At 34.1% G+C, this 19,521-nt stretch overlaps 2 protein-coding genes across 5 annotated transcripts in view; both read left to right on the forward strand.

The window, feature by feature from the left end:
• The window catches only part of LOC131153043 (FRIGIDA-like protein 5), a 58,473-nt gene extending 49,545 nt beyond the window's left edge, over window positions 1-8,928 (forward strand). For 3 of the 4 annotated variants that reach the window (XM_058105063.1, XM_058105062.1, XM_058105064.1), the window contains 2 exons: window positions 7,703-7,878; window positions 8,082-8,928. In XM_058105063.1, coding sequence (XP_057961046.1) covers window positions 7,703-7,878; window positions 8,082-8,780 — 875 coding nt within the window. In that variant the 3' untranslated portion in view covers window positions 8,781-8,928. Of the gene's footprint in view, window positions 1-7,625; window positions 7,879-8,081 lie in introns of those variants that run through there. The other variant, XM_058105065.1, reaches the window with a different exon arrangement.
• Window positions 8,929-13,479: 4,551 nt separating this feature from the next.
• LOC131153044 (peroxidase N1-like) lies at window positions 13,480-15,645 on the forward strand. The gene is made up of 3 exons (XM_058105067.1): window positions 13,480-13,854; window positions 14,714-14,876; window positions 15,221-15,645. Exons 1-3 carry the CDS (start codon window positions 13,480-13,482, stop codon window positions 15,643-15,645), a joined length of 963 nt encoding a protein of 320 aa, XP_057961050.1.
• Window positions 15,646-19,521: the final 3,876 nt, after the last annotated feature.

The raw sequence follows: 19,521 nt of genomic DNA on the forward strand, positions 1-19,521 counted from the left end.
ATTCACTTAGTTTGTTAGAAGTAAGGGGTATACTCAAGGGCAAGGTGATCATGCAATGTTTATAAGACATTCACAGGGTGGGAAGGTAGCGATACTGATTGTGTATGTGGACAATATAATTATCATTGGAAATTACGTACTTGAGATGAACCGATTAAAGACTTCCCTCTCTTCAACATTTGAGATTAAGGACTTAGGATTTCTGAGGTATTTCCTTGGAATGGAGGTTGCTCAGTCAAAGAAAGGGATTGTTGTCTCCCAACGGAAATATGTCCTTGACCTCCTTAAGGATACTAGGATGAGCGGTTGTAGGCCAACAGATACTCCAATAGATCCCAATTAGAAACTTGGAGATGGCAAGGAGGGTGATCCTGTGAATACAACTCGGTATCAATAGTTGGTGGGAAAGTTAATTTACTTATCACATACACGGCCCGATATTGCTTTTTATGTGAGTTTGGTGAGCCAGTTTATGCATTCACCCTACAAGAAACATCTTGAAGCAGTTTATCGGATTCTCAGATACTTGAAGAGTACACCAAGCAAGGGTTTACTTTTCTAGAAGACCACATAGCAAAATATAGAGGCTGACATTGATGCAGATTGGGCAGACTCAGTTAATTGATAGGAGATCCACGTCAGGATACTGTACTTATGTTTGGGGAAATATGGTCACATGGCGAAGCAAGAAACAGAATGTGGTTGCAAGAAGTAGTGTTGAGGCCGAATATATGGCTATGGCTAATGGAGTTTGTGAGATGCTATGGCTGAAGAGAATTCTTGAAGAGCTGCGGATGCTGGTGAACATGCCATTGAAGTTCTATTAACAAAGCTGCCATAAGTATTGCTCAAAATCCAGTACAACATGATCGCACGAAGCATGTAGAGATTGATTGACAGTTCATAAAAGAGAAGATTGATAGTGGAGCTGTTTGCATGCCTTTTGTTCCTACTACTCAACAAACAGCCGATATCTTTACCAAAGGACTTTTCAGTCCTTGTTTTGAGCTCTTTGTAAGCAAGTTGGGCATGATAAATATCTACATTCCAACTTGAGGGGGGTGTCAGATTTCTAGGGAATAAATTAAGAAATTCTATTTTTTTAAATCTGAAATTACTATTTTTGTTTCTAGTAGTTTCAGTTTCCTGTTTTCTAGCCTAGGGATCTGCTGATTTGATTTGCTGATTTTGTGGTCTTCCTAATTTGGTGGCCTTCCTCTACTATTTATCCTGTAATCGTGTCTCCTGAAATTCAATAAGAATGGTTATTCTTCTTCTAAAAAAATCCTTCAATAGGGCTGTGGCTAACGAAGTTTGTGAGATGCTATGGCTGAAGAGAATTCTTGAAGAGCTGTGGATGCCGGGGAACATGCCAATGAAGTTGTATTGTGACAACAAAGCTGCCATAAGTATTGCTCAAAATCCAGTACAACATGATCGCACAAAGCATGTAGAGAAGACACTTCATAAAAGATAATATTGATAGTCTGTTTGAATGCCTTTTGTTCCTGCTACTCTAAAAATAACCGATATCTTCACCAAAGGACTTTTCAGGCCTAGTTTTGAGCTCTTTGTAAGCAAGTTGGGCACGCTCCAACTTGAGGGGGGGGGGCGGGGGGGGGGGGGGTGTTGGATTTCTAGGGAATAAATTAGGAAATTCTATTTTTTTGAATAAAGTCTGAAATTACTATTTCAGATTCTAGTAGTTTTAGTTTCCTGTTTTCTAGCCTAAAGATCTGCTGATTTGATTAGCTGATTTTGTGGCCTTCCTCTATTATTTATCTTGAAATCGTCTCTCTTGAAATTCAATAAGAATGGTTATTCTTCTTCTAAAAAATCCTTCATTATGGATAACCTGCATGAATTTGAGGGGGGATGTCAATAGAAGACCATAAATTATGCTTTGTTAATATCTATTAATCTAGGCTGTATATACTTTCATAAATAGGAGAGGAGATTTTACCATGTATAGCTTCCTAAAATCACTTTATGTAAATTAGTTGGCCTACCATATATAGCTTCCTAAGATCACTCTGTGTAATTAGGATGTACAGATTTAAGTTTCCTTGTATAACTGGCAGTCTTGCCTATATAATGAAAAAACCTTCTCAAAAGAGAGGACATATCAAACCATTCTGTTACTACCCACTTTACACCCCCTCACAAGCCCACCCACAGGACAGCCTTGTCTAGCTATCTTCTTAAAGTGCGTACAACAAGAACGTAGAAGAATGGAGACAACAAATTCCCTTGTCAAAATCTCTCTAAGCCCTAAACTAGAGTCCTCTATTAATTATCATGAAAAAAAATGTATTAGATAAACACCCCCATTCAAGATTCCGCTTTTAAGCAACGTATTTTCAAAAAATCTTACCCAAATATTCCCACTAATTTGATATTAAGCCTTGTCAAAATCCCCCCTCTTAAACACAATACCCTTCCCTTTCCTACATCCTCCACCGCCTGAAACTTTGTCATTTAATAAAATTAATATGACAAAAAATACCTACACGCACTTAATTAACACCTATATCCTATGCCTCTCTAACATTTCTCTTGATTGATGGAACTAGAGGTGGAGTAGAGTTGAAGTTGGATTTTTTTTTTTTTGGATGAACAAAGAAATTTATTAGAGGAGAGAGGAATGTACATCAGAAAAAAAGAAAGAGAGAACAAAAATTCATCATAATCTGAAAATCTACTCAATGAAGCAGAGCCAACCAGTCTTGCTGCAGGTCTTCCAAAGAAACATGAGGAAAAATCCATTAGTCGACACCCACATGGTACAAGATTAACCACTCTACTCCAAAGCAAGTTATTAGCAGTAATCACCCCTTTGAAAATTCTGGCGTTTCTCTCCAACCAGACACACCAATAACAACCATAAGAGTGCATCGACCAAGGCTTTCCTATCCTTCCTTTTCCAAAACCTCTAAATGTTATAGTTCAAAAATCCTTCAAGGTGGAGTTGAAGTTGGTATTATGAAGGTGCACTTTTAGAATCTAGAGGTTTTTAGATGAGTAGGTATAAGATTAAAATACATGAAATGTGATTTGTCAATTTAGGAGGAATTGTGGAGGAAATATTAAACTTTGATGTTCAATAAATTCTTAGCACTAGTAGTTTTGATATCTAGGATCTATTTTAGGCAAGTTGGAGGAGAATGAAAAATGATGTAATGCGTAGAATTGAAGTGCATCAAGTAAAATCAAGAAGTGCTTTAGGCATGTTTCTTCATCGTAGAATATCTATAACATTGTTTTAAAGGGCTCAATCGAGGTTCGCCTCAAGACGTGGAGTGCCTAAAATGCCTCGAGGATCAGTCCAAAATAGCAATTCCAAAGGCCAACATATTGCACATTGAGGCTTATGCATTTGCAAAACAGAATGCCTTGTACACCTTTTTATTTAAGGGAGTGCCTAAAATGCCTTGAGGATCAGTCCAAAATAGCAATTCCAAAGGCCAACATATTGCACATTGAGGCTTATGCATTTGCAAAAAAGAATGCCTTGTACACCTTTTTATTTAAGGGTTACATATCTTGGATGCATGAATTTTGAGTTAGATTTGGCCAGAAATTTAACTACATGCATATGATAGGAATGTCAGAGTTGATTTCTAGACACTCATGATTCTCAACCTTTCCGATATAATTGGGAGTTGCAGCCTAGATCATGAAAATAATATGAGCTTTGTAATGCTATAGTTATCTTTTAGCATGATTTACTTAATGAATTCAAGATAGTATTTTTTGAATGGCCAATTAGTAGTTTTCAAATTATATTTGATTTTTTTATACATATGATTGTAATTTTCTTATTTTTATTTATTTATAAAAATATATGTAATTTATTTATAATTTTTTATTTGAAAATAAAATTCTCAACAGGCTTATGCCTCAACATTTGAAGGCTTACAACTCGCCTCTTAAGGATTAGAAACCTCGCCTTACGTCTACTCTTATGCCATTTAAAACAATGACAATTAATATTACAAAGAAAGTTCTATAGAATGAATATAACACCAACTATGCTACACGGATCAAAATGTTGGATAACCAAGCAACATATTTGAAAAGGTATAAGTTGTTGTAATGTGAATGTTAGGGTGGATACTTAGGTGAGCCATGTATCTCTAGAAGATAAAAGTGAGGAATGAACCATCCATTGTAACCAAGACATAGCACTTGTAGAAGATAAAATAAGGGAAGGTGATTAATATGGTTTGCGCACTTGCAACGTAAGCCACAGTACGCATCATTAAGAAGGATTGAGCTAGTCAATGCCAAATGGCAGTAGGAGTGGTGGGATAGATCTGGATTAACTTGGATTGAGGTAGTGAATAAAGATTCAATGCACTCTATAGTTTTCAACATAGTAAATTGACAGTTGTTGATTATGCTAAAAATATTTGAAGAATCAACCATCATTTGTGGGGTAATTTAGGAATGGTCTCAGACGTGAAATATGGGAAATGTTTGGAGACAAATAGTTGAATTGGAACATGCTATTGGGCTGGTTGTTGTGGTAGAAATTACATAAGTTTATAACAGCTGGTAACCTTATCCAGAAAACTGTTTCTTGGCCCCAGTCAGCCATCAAAGTTTCTAAGAAAAGCTAAGAAGGCAAACATGCAATCAGAAAAGCTTAAAGAACAAGCAGTGAAGCCTTTATGGCAAAGGGTACAGTTTATGAAACTAGTAGAAAAATCCATTGGGACAGGCAAAACTGTCATAACTCAGGAAGCATTCAAATTTTTAAACAACGAGCTGCAGTGCCAATTTTGTGGCAAGATCAACCAGAGTAACAAATTGGAAGTTCAGACCATTGTAAGAATGTAATTTCTGAGCAACTTGAAAAATAAAATATTTTGCCACCATAGTGTCTCCAAATTTACTAAGTCTGCTACATCTCAAGGAGGTTTACATTCCACAATTGGTTTGATAAGGATCGGAGAACAGAAGGCAAATCAGAAAGTTGAATATCATACACAGGGTACTGTGTTGCAAAAACTGCAAGTAGGAAGCCAAATGAATGCTGAAAAGCCTAGGCAGCAGGAAAATCAATTAGATGATTGTAAACTGCTTGTTGAATAACCTGTGCCAGGCGCAGAGGGTTCTAAACAGCTTGCTGGAAAGTTAAAAAATGGAAGCTATGGACACTATTGAGTAGCAAGGAATCAATGACTCAGTGATTTGTAAGCCTGTTATTGTCCTATGCATTCCTCACGGCCACTTTTGTTGTCTTGGAAAAGAAAAGGCTAGATCAATAAAACCCTTTGTCCAGTCAATGTTTTCAAGAAATTGAAGTCAGCTCATTGCTATAGTTCATGATTCAAAGCTTATAGCTGACTTGCTTCCTGGAAGTCATGTTCCTATCAATGAGTTTGTAATTCCTGAGAAATTAAATAGCATGGTGGCCAAGCAACCACCTATTAAGGACGTGAAGAGGCATCAACATTGGTCGTCCCATAATGTGCTATGGTTATGCAATCTAAGAAATGAAGGCATTCAATTCTAGTGCACTTCAAAACTTGAGGATGAGTTTTCTCCAATTAGTGGAGAGCGATGCAGTTAGGTTAAAAGAAGCAAAAGAAAGCCTGAATTCATCTTCCAAAATATTTGATTTGGTGGAAGAATCGCATAGGTTCATTTGAGAATTGAATTGAATGACATGTTTATACATTATTCACTGTACTATGGCAGATAACTGTTCACGATTACTGTACTGGTACAATCACAAGGGTATTTGGGTTGTTTTTGTTTTGCTATGGGACTTATGTTTAGGGTATTTTGAGTATTTGTTTTCAGTTATTTCTGAATTTTTTATTTTATTTTATCTAACTCATTTTGTATGGTCAAGATCAGTCTAGTTTTGATTCTTTTGACGATTGGGTTCAATTATTTTCAATGGTAAGCTACATTGGCATATATATGATCTCTGTAACAGCCTTTACCCAAAAGATTAAGTTGTTAGGATATAGAGTAATGATCCATGTCAAGCCTTAAGATACTGTTTTAACAACCATTCATGGAATACAGGCAACAAAACTAGAAACAGGGGCCTCTTGACAAGCGTGGTGCTGATATCCTTATTAAGCAGCCACTTTACCTAAAAGCATAAGATGTTAGGTTGTGGGCCAACAACGCATATGAACCCTTAACAGTCTCTAAACTGATTTTCTCTGCAGCAGTAATGAAAAATTATACACATTTGCTGCAAAGCCTTAAACAATAGAAAGTGTGAGACTTTCTTCTTCTAGTATTGAACCTATTAGTATCATGCTAATTGTTTTGTGCTATCTTATCTTTGCTCTTTTGATTTAATTACCTCCAGACCAGATTTAAATCTTTAATTTCAAGCTTAATTTGACTTCTGACCCAGTTTCTTCCTCAAACCTAATGAATTTTCCTTGACTTTCCCCTAGTTGTTCTCAGTCGTCTTTCCTGGGAAAAAGTTCCATTTATAGAAGATACTTCCAGATTTCATGATTAGGAAGGCATTTTTTAGTTGGTGTATATTCTGAGGCAGATTTACATAGTAGCTTGTGGGTGTAGTGTAACCTTGGGTGTCCACAACCAAAGGTGCTAGCCTGAGTTACTTTTAGCCTAAATGGACCTTAGGCGTTCAAGATGTGTCCCTATTAAATTATGGATGTGGGATTTGAATCTTCATGGGCAGCTATCTCTACTAATCATTGAGAAATGGGGAGTTTTTCATTTTACTAAAATTTAAAGCGTAGTTTGCATTCATCTCTTTGCCTCAAAAAATGTGGAAGCGATACTGAGATTCTGATGTGCTTGCCAAACTCAAAAAACAATGAAATGATTGTGCAAAGTTTTCAAGATATGAACACTCATTGGCAGTTTTGAGTAATATTTTTGTTTTAAATGAAAAAAAAGGAAAACTTTCATGAGAGAAAAAGAGATGCTAGGATGATAATCATCCTCTCAATAAAGCAAAAGAAAAGAAGGGGAAAGGAAAATAGCAAGACTGAAAATATGTGTAAGGGAATGCATTGTGCAACAAAGCTTTCCAACATGATGCTAGTCAGTGGAGCACCCTCTTTAGAAAACTTCAGTAGTATAAACTCTCGCGGAAGCAAGAAAGACCATTCTATTCCTAAAGCACAGTGCTTTGGATTTGTATTTGTATAGATTTTGAAGGAACTCTATACAATTTTATATTCTGTTTTGTCCAGATCTACACAAATCCAAATCCAAGGCTTAAAATTCATGTTCCCAAATATTACCTTAGGATGGTTGGAGCATAAGAATTTTACTTTTTAATGTTAAAAATCCTTTCAACAAAGCTTTCCAAACATGCAAGAACTTAGTGAAGCCCTCTTCTGAAAGTCCAGAAATATAATCCCAGGAGGAAACAATAAATACTATTCTATGAAAAAAGTTAGGGCATAAAAGTATTAACTTTTAACATTAAAAAGTGTCCTTGTTTCTTTTGTTTGGAAAGATATTATGCATATTCTGGCTTAATTTTCTTTTAATTTTATTGAATTTCTCTCCCCCATTTTTTGTGCCCCTATCTGGAAGAAAAATTCTTGCATGTCTATTGTCTATGCCCTTATGTATGTTTTAATTAGAGTCCCTTTTCTTGTTGGATTTAGTGAAAATGGCGGTTTTGTCGTCAGGCAGTCACTTGAGGCAGTTGACGTGTCTTGTTCTTTCTCTTCACATGTAACAGATTTTATTACGAAGCTCGTAAAGAAGAATCAGTTGGTTGGGGCTCTTAAATTTATTTATTCATTTGGAATGACTGGTAAGTTTCAGCCAGGACACCTTCTGAAAGCACACCTGAAATATTCAAGGAAAGTAGCCAGGGAAATTCGCGAGAAGGGAAAAAACTCAGTTGACGCAAAGGTATTTCCATGTTCTGCTGAGTCATTTCTGCATCCTAAATTAACTGTAATTGCCATCCTTTATCTCTTGATGTGTGTCAGTGGGGTGCTTGTTTTTGGGGGTGGGGCGTGGTTCTTTGTTTCCCATCTTTACCTTCTTTCTCAAACTTCCTGCTAGAGAAGAGGTGCTTCTTTGTTTCCTCTTTTAATCAAACTTCCTTGCAGGTTGAAGCAGATAATGTAGAAATAGCTGCTCTGAGAGTCATCGTCCATTGCATTCAACTCTACAAGCTTGAATCAGAATACCCATCCAAAAAATTTGAAGAGGAAATTGAGATGCTGAAAAGGAAAGGAAAGAAGGCACGTAAAGCCAGAGTTCATGCAAGCAAGGATAAAGTAGAACAGCAGGGTAAAAATAAGCGCCCCAGAACAGCTGTCTCACCAGAAGTTGCGAAAGATGTTAATGTCAATTCACTTGTTCACCCAATACAGCCACCTGATCAGCCTGCCTCCTATGGGTTTTATAATCAAGGCTCACCACATTTGAGTGCATCGCGTGGGCATCTTAATTTGGCAGACCCCACCCCTGTTCCCCAGCATAAGATTTCATCTGCTGTACCTTTTGGACCGACAGGGTCAAATCCCTTCACTGCATATGCAAGACCATCTTCCAGGCATCGAAGTTCATCAGCTAGGCAGCAAGGATTTTGTAGGGCTGCAAATGGGAGCACAGGGCAGTTCAATTTGGATGGAATTGACCCGCACCTTGCTGCCAATTCGAGTGGTGGGCATTTTCCATTAGATGGACCACAAATGACTGGCTTCAACCGGTCTATTCCGTTTTACCCTTATTACGAGAGGCGTGTTTCTAGCCCCAGTGGATATGGCTTACCACATTGGTATCACCCGTCTCCCTTTCCTTAGAAGTGACCATAGTATTGGTTTTGTTTCTACATCTTAGGCTGTTGCTTGGCTTGTTTTTCCTGTTTCCGTGTTCTGTCTCAAAACATCTGCTGCCTCAGTTGTATATAAATTAAAATGGGTTAATATAATAGAGATCCATGTTTTATTATTTTCTTTTCCAATTTCTTATGCAGCTTTAATTGCTATAAATTGTGTTCTATGTTATCTCATCTTTTTTGTATTTTCTATTAGCGAAGAAAGGATATTTGCATCAGTATACTTTCGTATGCCGTGGAAAGGATATTTCTATGATCAACGTCGATCCTCTGGTCAATAGTGTGGGTGGGTCGGTGATTGAGCAATGCTGAAAATCACTTACTGGTCTGTATCTTGAATATGGAATTCGAATCAAACATTACATGGCGACTTAAATGCAGAGATTGCCCGGCTGGTTTGATGGGAGCTCTACAGAAGCACATTGCATAATGAGGTGGAGGCTGCATGCCTGACCAATTAGGGTGCGAAGCTTTTCAGATTTATAAATTTTTTGGTCCATGGACCTAAAATTGTTAGGTCGACGGAAATCCTATGTACTGTTTGATAAGAAAGATCGGATTTGCCTGGGGCAGAGGTAAGAAAGCTGCCCTCAGAATTGTGGTCAGAATTCTAGGACCGTTAAAAGAACCAAAGGCGCTCTTGGAGGATCTCTTATGAGCTTCAAATGGACCCCTTCAATGGCTCCCCTGATTTGAAAAAAAAAAAAAAATTGGTGATACGGCTTTCAATTTCAAAGCCATGTAGAATTGTTTTACTAACCACTTTTTTGGGCACTAATTCTATGTTTAGAAAATGTCTTGTATTTAAATTTGTATGAATATAAACAAAAAATAATACGAATTAAATTAAATTGTCTAAACCCATCCATATTCATACTTGAATTTTATGCTCGCAAACACAATATAGAGTTTTGTTGAAAATTTTACTCGTGAGTTTGTCTCACATAAAGAGGGTGATGGGTGCTTATTTACATGGTTAATACTAAATTCTAGCAAGTTTAACCTTTTGAGTCAATTTGGTATTCACCTAAATGTATCAAGCCCTCATGAGAATTCTCCGAACATTAACTAGTTCACATATTGATTTGAATTTATAAAAAATTTGAGTACATTCTTGAATCATTTGCAGGAGTAAAAATTAATACTAGCGACATGCATACAATGAGAAACCTAAATTAAATTTTGGAAAACATTTGACTGTACATGCATATCAATCATAACAGATCATAATGAATGTTATACTGTTAATTTTGTTACTTATGCCCAAAGTTTGATGGTCATTTGATTTGCATGAGCCTTTTTAAGTCGTCGTTATTAGTATAAATTTTAAGTATTAGATTTTTTGGATGAAATTTAATATAAATTTACATTAAATTTTATTCAAATTTAAGATTTTAAATCCAAAATTTCAAGTGTAGGTTAGAGTTTTTAGGTTTAAATCTCATATAAGAAGGGTAAGTTTTAAGTTTTAAGAAAGTGATTAATAGGATACACTTTGGCTACATTTGGTTTATAGAATGTTTATTCCTAATAATAAAATGTAATAGAATGGAGTATAATGAAAATTGTATTTCTATAGTAATTTGAAGAAAGTCAAGCATGCAAGCCTTTGTCATTCTATTCAACATGGAATCAAAATTGATATTTGAGTAGTAAAATCTATTTTGGAAATAGTTACACACCATTTTTCTGTGTTACAAATTTATAAAATTTATTACATCAATAATTTATTTTATGATGAAAACACCCTTTCTTTTATAAGACATAAAAATCTTTATATTATAACCATCATATTTTTAAAATATGTGGTATGCCTCAAATTAATAATTAATAAATCATATACTCGGTGCTAGTCGTGTAATCAGTCGACCCCTAAGTTTGATAATGAGATAAAGATCTAAAAGGCTTCGGTCAACCTAGATTTCTACTCATAATAAATGAATAGTTGGATCTATTAGGGTCCTTTTGGATAAATAATTTAGGACAAAAGACACTCACCTCCCTGAGGTTTGGTAAAAAGATAGATACCACCCTTGAGGTTTTAAAAATGTCATAGACCTCCCCTGAGACCTTCCCTGAGGTTTCAAAAATGTCATATACTTCCCCTAAAGTTTACCAAAAGGACATAGATCTTCTCTCAAAAAACTTTTTTTTTTTTCGAAATATAAGAAGAGATTTGTGTCATTTTGATAAACTTCAGTGGAGGTCCTTGAGACTTTAAGTCATTATCTTTTTGGCAAACTTGAGGGGAGGTTAGTATCTTTTGCCCATGATTTTATTTTCTGTTATATTTTTTTTCCTTTATATGAAATACTATTAAAATATATATTTTTTTGAATAATGATCTAAAATTAAGAAAATTAAAGGTGGGAATGTATAAAATTAAATTTTTATTGATTGATTTGGTACACCTTTACTACATGGAGTAAAATAGAGTGTAATAGAATTGTATTAATAACTTGATTTTGTCATATTTTTCATTCAAATTTTCATTTCATTCCTTTTCTACTCTCATTCCTTTAGCAAATCAAACATGATATATAGTTTTAGCCATTTTTCTTGATAATTAAACATTAAAAAAAAATAACCTCATATTTTTCTCCTTTCTCCCAAATATTTAAGCTCCAAATAGGCTTTAAAGAGTTCCTCCTAGGCCAAATATTAAATTAAACAAAAATTTTAGTTGCCAATTATATATAGAGAGAGAGAGAGACGCATTTGACTTTTCCACTTCTATCAAATGGAGTCAACTTTTCCAACAAAAGAAAGGGTCAACTTTTGCAAACTTTTTTTCACCAAGTTGACAGACTCATAAAATGTCAATTTTGGATTTGGTCCCATCTCTTGTCCCACTTAACTAAGTTTCACCTCACAATTCATTGCTCAAACTTCAACCTCCAATTTTCCCAACTAATTTTTCTTGAAATGGTGCACAAGGTTGTGGCACAAAATGAAGCTTTTGCATGCGGCTTCCTGCTCTTTTTTAAAACTTAAAATCCTAATACATCCTATTTTACACTTTTACGTGAGGCTCGTTTTATATTTCGGTCGATCAGCCATACTACCTAATTGTGATTGGTGTTGTTATTACTATTATGATAAGTAGTTGTTGTAATATATGCATTTAAAATGATTGCTACAATTGTTATATAGTATTTGAAAATATAAATTTTAATATTGAAAATTAAATTTGTATAGATTTATAAGAAAAATCAATATAATTAATTTATAATACATTTGTCTTAAAAATTTTGAATTTTATGCTCCCAAATCTAACCTAACAGTGACAATGGATACAAAGTTATATGATGCTTTCACTAAAAATTTATTTTTAATTAGGATTTCACTAATTTTTATGACTTGATGATGTATACATTATACAAAAGGGGCAGGAAAATCTCACATTGGTTGGAGAGTCAATAAAATCTCATGCTTATAGGGTGAGAGCTCAGCCCATTCAAGACAAAAAAATTGTGAGACCAATGAATTATATAAAGAGTGGACATTATGTATTAGGGTGCATTCAAGTCGAATCGAGTCAACACAGTAAAATACTCAAACTTGACTCGACTTGAAAATGTTAAACTTAAAATTTAACTCGAACTCCCTATAAGTACATAAAACTTGAGTTCAGATCGAATATAAATTAGTATTAGTATTAAATACACACATAAATAAATATAATGTACGTATAATATTAAATATATTTATAAGATATATATTATATGACATATATAATATAAAAATGTTAAAATTAAAAAGCTCCGTTAGACTCGAAACTTGACTTGAGGACTATTATTAAGCTTGAACTCAACTCGTCAAAATATTCGGACAGCTCGAACTCAAGTAGAATCGAGTCGAATTGAGTTAGGGAATGAGTCGAGTTTGAATAGTTCGCTAGTAAACTTAACTCACTTACGCCCCTACTATGTATGCACAACTAATAAATCAACAAATAATTTTACATATCTCTTAGTAATAAATCATCACGTATTAAATAAACATTTTTTAAAGTATTTGACATTTAGCAATTCATCATGCTAATCAAGAGTTTTCAATATAGAATTAAAATATTAACTCCAACCTTCAAAAATTCTTTCCAAGCATACCTTAGCTAGGGTGGCTTAATTTAAGCCATTGTCTCATTCTTTCTACTCCACTTGCCTCATTTAAGTTTACAAAAATATATATACCTATATATGAAAGTCAGAAGGAGATATTTAAGCCTTTTGCATTCTCCAACTTGACGCCATGATGGAATAAATTAGTTCACGCCAAAACCCAACTCGTTTTAGATCAATTCCCAGCTCATGTTCATCTCCAAAACATCCACTCATCATGGCGGTGGAAAAAGAAGTAATTATTCATGGGTGCAAAGTCAAAAAGAAAGAGATAATAATATATCACCACCACTATGCAAACTACAGATGCAAAGGTGAAACCAATTGAGCGCATTCACAGAGAGAGAGAGAGAGACTGAGTCCTACGTTTGACTTCACGTACTGATCTTGCATGCGCCCTGTGTGTGTATATATACACTCCAACTCACTTCTCTTACGTACTCACCAAAAGCTAATCTTCAAGTTCCCAAGAACCAATTCTTCTCTCCTTCTTCTTCGATGGAGGCAGCTGGTTTAAGTTTCTCCAAGAAAGCATGCATGGCAATGGTGGTTTGCGTGGTGGTGGTGGCCATGGCGGCCACCGGGGCTCGTGGGCAGGGAACCCGAGTAGGGTTCTACGGGCGTTCCTGCCCTCGAGCCGAATCCATCGTCCGAGCAACTGTGAGGACTCACTTCCGGTCGGACCCCTCAATCGCTCCAGGATTGCTTCGGATGCACTTCCATGACTGCTTTGTTCAGGGCTGCGATGCCTCCATTCTCATTGACGGACCCTCCACAGAGAAAACAGCGCCACCCAACCTCAACTTGAGGGGTTACGAAGTCATCAATGACGCCAAAACCCAACTCGAAACAATTTGTCCTGGCGTTGTCTCGTGTGCTGATATTGTAGCCCTTGCGGCACGCGACTCTGTAGTTCTGGTAATTATGTATATACATACAAACGTGCATGTGTACATATAATTAATTTCGTATGAAAATGCTCGATCTCTCAGGACTTGTATCTCGAGAATTTTCCAAGTACACACAAGCGTGGGGTACACACTGGCGATACAAGGTTTGAGAGCTTAAATGGAAAAGATATTATATAAATACACTGGGTGTATATACCAATCTAGTATGATTTTATCATGTATAGAAAATTTGTTTAAGTTAGTCAAATATATACATATGGCAAAATCATAATAAATCTAGTGTCGGTATTTCTAATAACTTATCACTTAAATGAAACTCTATTTTATAATTGATTGTTGCTATATATTGAGAAATTATACATGGTTTCCTTAATGTTAGTATGTGACACTGACACGTGGAGGGGGAGTTCTCCTATATAATTTCAGTAAGTGTATAATTAAGGAAACAGACACAGAAACGTAGAGGGGGAGGTCACTTGTATAATTTATCATATATATTGGTACTCCACCCACCCCAGTGAACCTTGGAATAACCTGGTATGCTTGCATATTATTTTTAAATTTACAATTAATTTATATAACTTTACTTTTGCCTATTTTAATTAATCACTTAAATTTATTACATAAGTCTTTAAAATCACTATCATATTATGAATCACTATAAGTTGTTTAACAATGAATGGTTTAGTAAATTTTTTGATTGAAGTTTAAACGTTATCGTAATATTTTTAGAATATTTAAAAATAGTGACAACAAAATTGTAGTATTAAAATAGTAAATGGTACACCCGATGTACCTAATATTTTCTCATCTTTATTTCGTGTGCACTAGCTTGCAAACTTACATGAAATTGTATATGGTTGCAGACTAATGGACCAACTTGGGCAGTGCCAACTGGACGAAGGGATGGTCGAGTTTCATTGGCTTCTAACACTGCCAATTTGCCAGGGTTTACTGAATCTGTTGATGTGCAAAAGCAGAAGTTTGCAGCATTGGGCCTCAGTACTCAAGACCTTGTAACCCTTGTTGGTGAGTTGTAGCACAATTTGTGAATTTACCCTATATAGTTGGATGCATGATCATAATGATAAAGCATGTTCATCAATTAGAAGTAAGATAAAGAGTCGTCTCTTAGGAGACATCTGTTCAATGATCAAAGTTTGAGACATTTTTTATTGGAGGTTTCAAGTTCAAATCTTGATAACGGTGAAAAAAACGAAATCGAGATAGGCTGCCTCCTGTTCTATTATAGGATTCCAATTGATATACGCACATTTAATAAGATATCATTTAATATCTATTAGTTCTTTTAACATTTACTTAATTTATCAAATGACCTCTTCTCTTCTCTTCTGTTTCATATTTATTTTTAGGAGGACATACCATTGGAACTTCAGCTTGCCAATTCTTTAGGTATAGGTTGTACAACTTCACCAACACAACTAGCAATGGGGCTGATCCTTCCATCAAATCAAATTTCCTTCCTCAACTACGGGCCCTATGTCCTGCAAACGGTGACGGGACAAGGCGTGTCGGACTCGACACCGGCAGCTCCGGTGTGTTCGACACATCTTTCTTCTCAAACTTGAAGAATGGTCGAGGAATACTCGAATCCGATCAGAAGTTATGGACTGATAACTCCACCAAGCCTTTGGTCCAGCGATTCCTAGGGGCAGGGGGCTTGCTTGGGTTAACCTTCAATGTGGAGTTTGGAAGGTCCATGGTGAAGATGAGTAACATTGGTGTGAAGACAGGATCAAATGGTGAAATTCGCAAAGTGTGCTCAACAATTAATTAAGGAAAATAATAGTCATCCCGAGATTGTATCTGGAAATCTTCTTAGAAGATGAGAAAATATTTAGTAGATTAAGTCTATCACGTCATTCATAAACTAACTAGTAAAGTAGTGACAACTTACACACTAGGCCAATGAGAAAGTCATAGTTAAATTTCTTTTTGAAACAAATACTACTTTATTGGGTTGATTTAAGGATGACGTGGTAGGCTCAGTTTACTTAATAAATTTTCAATTTAATGGAAAATTCCTGATACTCAATCTCGGTTGAAGTCTAGCATCATGGATTAATTGAAATTAGAAGAGTTTCCATGCAAAATGTTGTCATCTCAAGCTTAATTTGAGTTATTTATCTTGTGCTTTTTTTTGTTTGTTAGTGTCAATGCACTAATTTGTTTGAAAGTTTGAGTTGTTTGTATTGAAGTTTCATTTTAATTGAAAGAATGGGGATGGCGAGAATTGAATTTCAAACTTTTCATTTGCTGGCCAATGCTGTTCAAATTTGAATGCTCTTGATCTCCTCAAGCTTCTTTTGTTGCTGACAAATAACATAATTTGATAGTGATTCAAGGTGATTGTTGGATATATTCTCAATTATGCTTTATTAAATTTCTAAGATTATGTTTGATTTGCAGAATATCTATTCTTAAGAATAAATTAGTTATATATATAGTCCCCATAAAATAAATAGGAATGGTAAACTTTTTTTTATGAATTCATAATAAAAAATAAATTTTACTATTGGAATATCCATTTCTGGTTTTTTATATATTGATTGAAATAATAAGAAATACATAAGAATAGTCATTACCTTTATTTTTAAATTGCTCATTATATTTCATCTTATCCACAAAAATAAATATATATTTTGTGAACAAACATAAACCTATACCATGCATATCTTTGTCCCTGTAAATCTAAATGAACCCCATACCCATCAAGAGCTAAGATTATTTGAAAACCTATCTTGATTTCCTATAAATTCTTTGCTGAGCTTGTCTTCAAAATTGAGAATTTGATTAAAGTCCCCCATCAAATTATTAAATTGGTCCATCAATCTTTTTATTTCAGCTCCCAAAATCTAACACATCCTATTTATTTTCTCCATTCTTGATTCCCCATAATTTCACCTTTTATAATTTCCCGGGTCTATTTTATGTGATAGTTACGACTAATTATCCTTATCTAGCCTATGACATCTCTCACAGAGACAATCTCATGAATCTGAACCCAAACACACTCAATGTCAATGCTAATTTATTTTAATTTTCATTAAATAAGTTTAGAACCAGTATAGTTGTACAAAATAGTTTTAAGTTTTAATCCATTTTTAATTTTCAAAAGAATCATAAAAATTTAGCATATTTTTCTATTTTTTATTATTTGTATAAAAAATAATAAATTTTGAAACTTTTTGTAGAAAATAATTTTGTTTTCATTACCTATTTTTTAAATAACTATTAAAATCTCACATTTTTTTAAAAAATTTCTAAATTAGTGTAGCAAAGTTGAAAAGTTTATTTTTATTACTTTCTAGATTTCTGATTTCTTATTATCTAAATATCTAAAAATAAAAAATGAAATTACTTTCCTCAACTAGAAAATCCTTTGTTCTTTATCTTTTTTAATACAAATCTTGAAAACCTAAAACATGAGTTTAGACAACTAAGCTAAATGTGTGTGTGTGTGTGTGTGTGTGTGTGTGTGTATATATTATATGTATATGTATAACTATTTTTTATAAACTAACTTTAAATTCTAGAGTAAAAAACATTGACCCTTTCTTGAGATTGGACAAAAAGATAAAGATATTTCCTAATGTTTTAAAATTTTCAGATACGTGCACTGAGATTTCAAAAATTCTACAAATCACCCCTATGATTTATTAAAAAGACAAAAACCTCCCCTTATATTTGACAAAAAGGATAAATTTTTTTAGGAATATAAGACTATGTTTGGATCTTGGAAAATGACAAGGAAAATGAAAAGAAAAAGGAAAGGAAAAACAAAGAAAACTAAAATCCCAATATTGTTTGGTTGTTGAGGAAAAGGAGAGGGAAAAACAAATGGATTCCTGAAAAATGTAATTTTTGTTTGGTATTAAGGGAAAAAATAAATGAAAATGATATTATCTATTAATATTATTTACATTAATTGTGAGGATTTTTTTACAAAATTCATTACTTAATTAAATCCTTGGCACATGCTAATAACAACATGTATATTTACTGTTATATAAAATTAATTAAGAAAAAATAAAATACATATGTACACATCATTAATTGTAAATTTTCACATTTTCAATTAGAAAATTATAGTTCAAAATAATTAAATGCATATATAATATTTTCACAATTTTATTTTAGAAAACTATACTAAGAAAATGAAATGCATAATACATATACTAAATATTTAACATTTTCACAATTTTAATAAAAAAATTATACTAATATTTATCTGTAAAGTAATGAAGTCCAACTAGTGTTCTATGACAATAATAATTTACAAACAACTCACACTTCGTTAAAAGAAATATAGTGTTCAATCAAATAAGAATTCATCTAAATAATATCACATAGTAGGATGTCAAACAATAAAAAGGGGGAATCATTCTTCCTGTATTGATTCTTTGATTGTGCAAATACTAGGCCTCGAAGAAAGAAGACCCAAATTTTACTGATACCCAAATATTACAACACCAAATTGGACAAGCTAAGAATGCTTGAGCAGCATTTTCATACTCTATAAGAGTTTGATAAACTTTCATGTGAGATGTGTCACTCATACCATCAAATTTTACAATCTCATTGAACAATTATTCTTTAGTATAGTTTCAAGAATTACCATAATCGAGTGCTGCGGCAAATGCATCTAGACCTGCATTCATTGTTTTTATCTCTGTACTCGTAACATCAACAAATCTTGGTCTTCTTCTCTTTATCTCTTTAGTCGATTTCGATGTAGACCCATATACAACTCTAGATGAAGATGTAGCATCAGCATTTAAGTCATCCTGGGTGTCAACCCTAAAGAAATCTTGTCGTTGTTCACATGACCCGACATGAGTACTATTTACATCAATTCCATTTCGTTCCTTAACCCACTTAAATTGCTTTTGTTTTGGACCAACATCATGACTTCCTAGTTCTATTTTCCCAAATATTGGCTCTTAAATTTGAGTTTTTTCCATTTTTGATTTTATTATTTAATAATAAAATATTAAATAACAGTTTGTTTGGAACCTTTTTTCCCATTTTGATGCCTCCCAAATCTCGTTGGATGGTCCAACGAGATTTTAAGCAAAACTCGCTGGACTATCCAGCGAGTTTTAAACGAGGACGACTCCCTGCTTTTGACGCGTGGCACTTAAAACTCCCTGGATGGTACAACGAGATTTGTTTTAGAAATGGAACAGCGTTTGACGCGTGGCACTTAAAGGTCGCCGAATGGTCCAATGAATTTTCTTAAAATCTCACTGGACCATCAGGCGAGATTTACACTGTCTATTTTAAATCTTATGCATGTATACTTGGACCAAAGAACACATAACAAATTCAATGTATACATTTATACAAGTTCAAGTACCATACTTCAACGTGGCATGTCCATCATGCAACTGTACAACACCATGCATGTGTACCCAATATCATGACCAACCTTCCATACTTTAGGTCATGGAATGATTTGTTTATCAAAAATTAGAAGATTAAATTGAGATTTTTAGATAATTAAATATTAAAGTAATCAAAAATTGGGAGTGCAGTTTTCAAGGTTTCATTAGTTTCGTCTCGTTCATCATTATCTTCTTCTTCTTTGTGTGTGTGTGTGTGTCATTTCTCGAAGGCCTAACTGGTTAATCACATATCGTTTGTCGATGGA

This window comes from Malania oleifera, chromosome 4 (assembly GCF_029873635.1).
Source record: "Malania oleifera isolate guangnan ecotype guangnan chromosome 4, ASM2987363v1, whole genome shotgun sequence".
Lineage (NCBI taxonomy): Eukaryota > Viridiplantae > Streptophyta > Magnoliopsida > Santalales > Ximeniaceae > Malania > Malania oleifera.

Bases quoted from the DNA above. Each gene is read 5' to 3' on its own strand.
- LOC131153044 (XM_058105067.1), top strand. From the start codon at position 13,480: ATGGTGGTTTGCGTGGTGGTGGTGGCCATGGCGGCCACCGGGGCTCGT. The intron at 13,855-14,713 runs GTAATTATGTAT...ATATGGTTGCAG, and splicing joins CACGCGACTCTGTAGTTCTG to ACTAATGGACCAACTTGGGC. The intron at 14,877-15,220 runs GTGAGTTGTAGC...ATTTATTTTTAG, and splicing joins AGACCTTGTAACCCTTGTTG to GAGGACATACCATTGGAACT.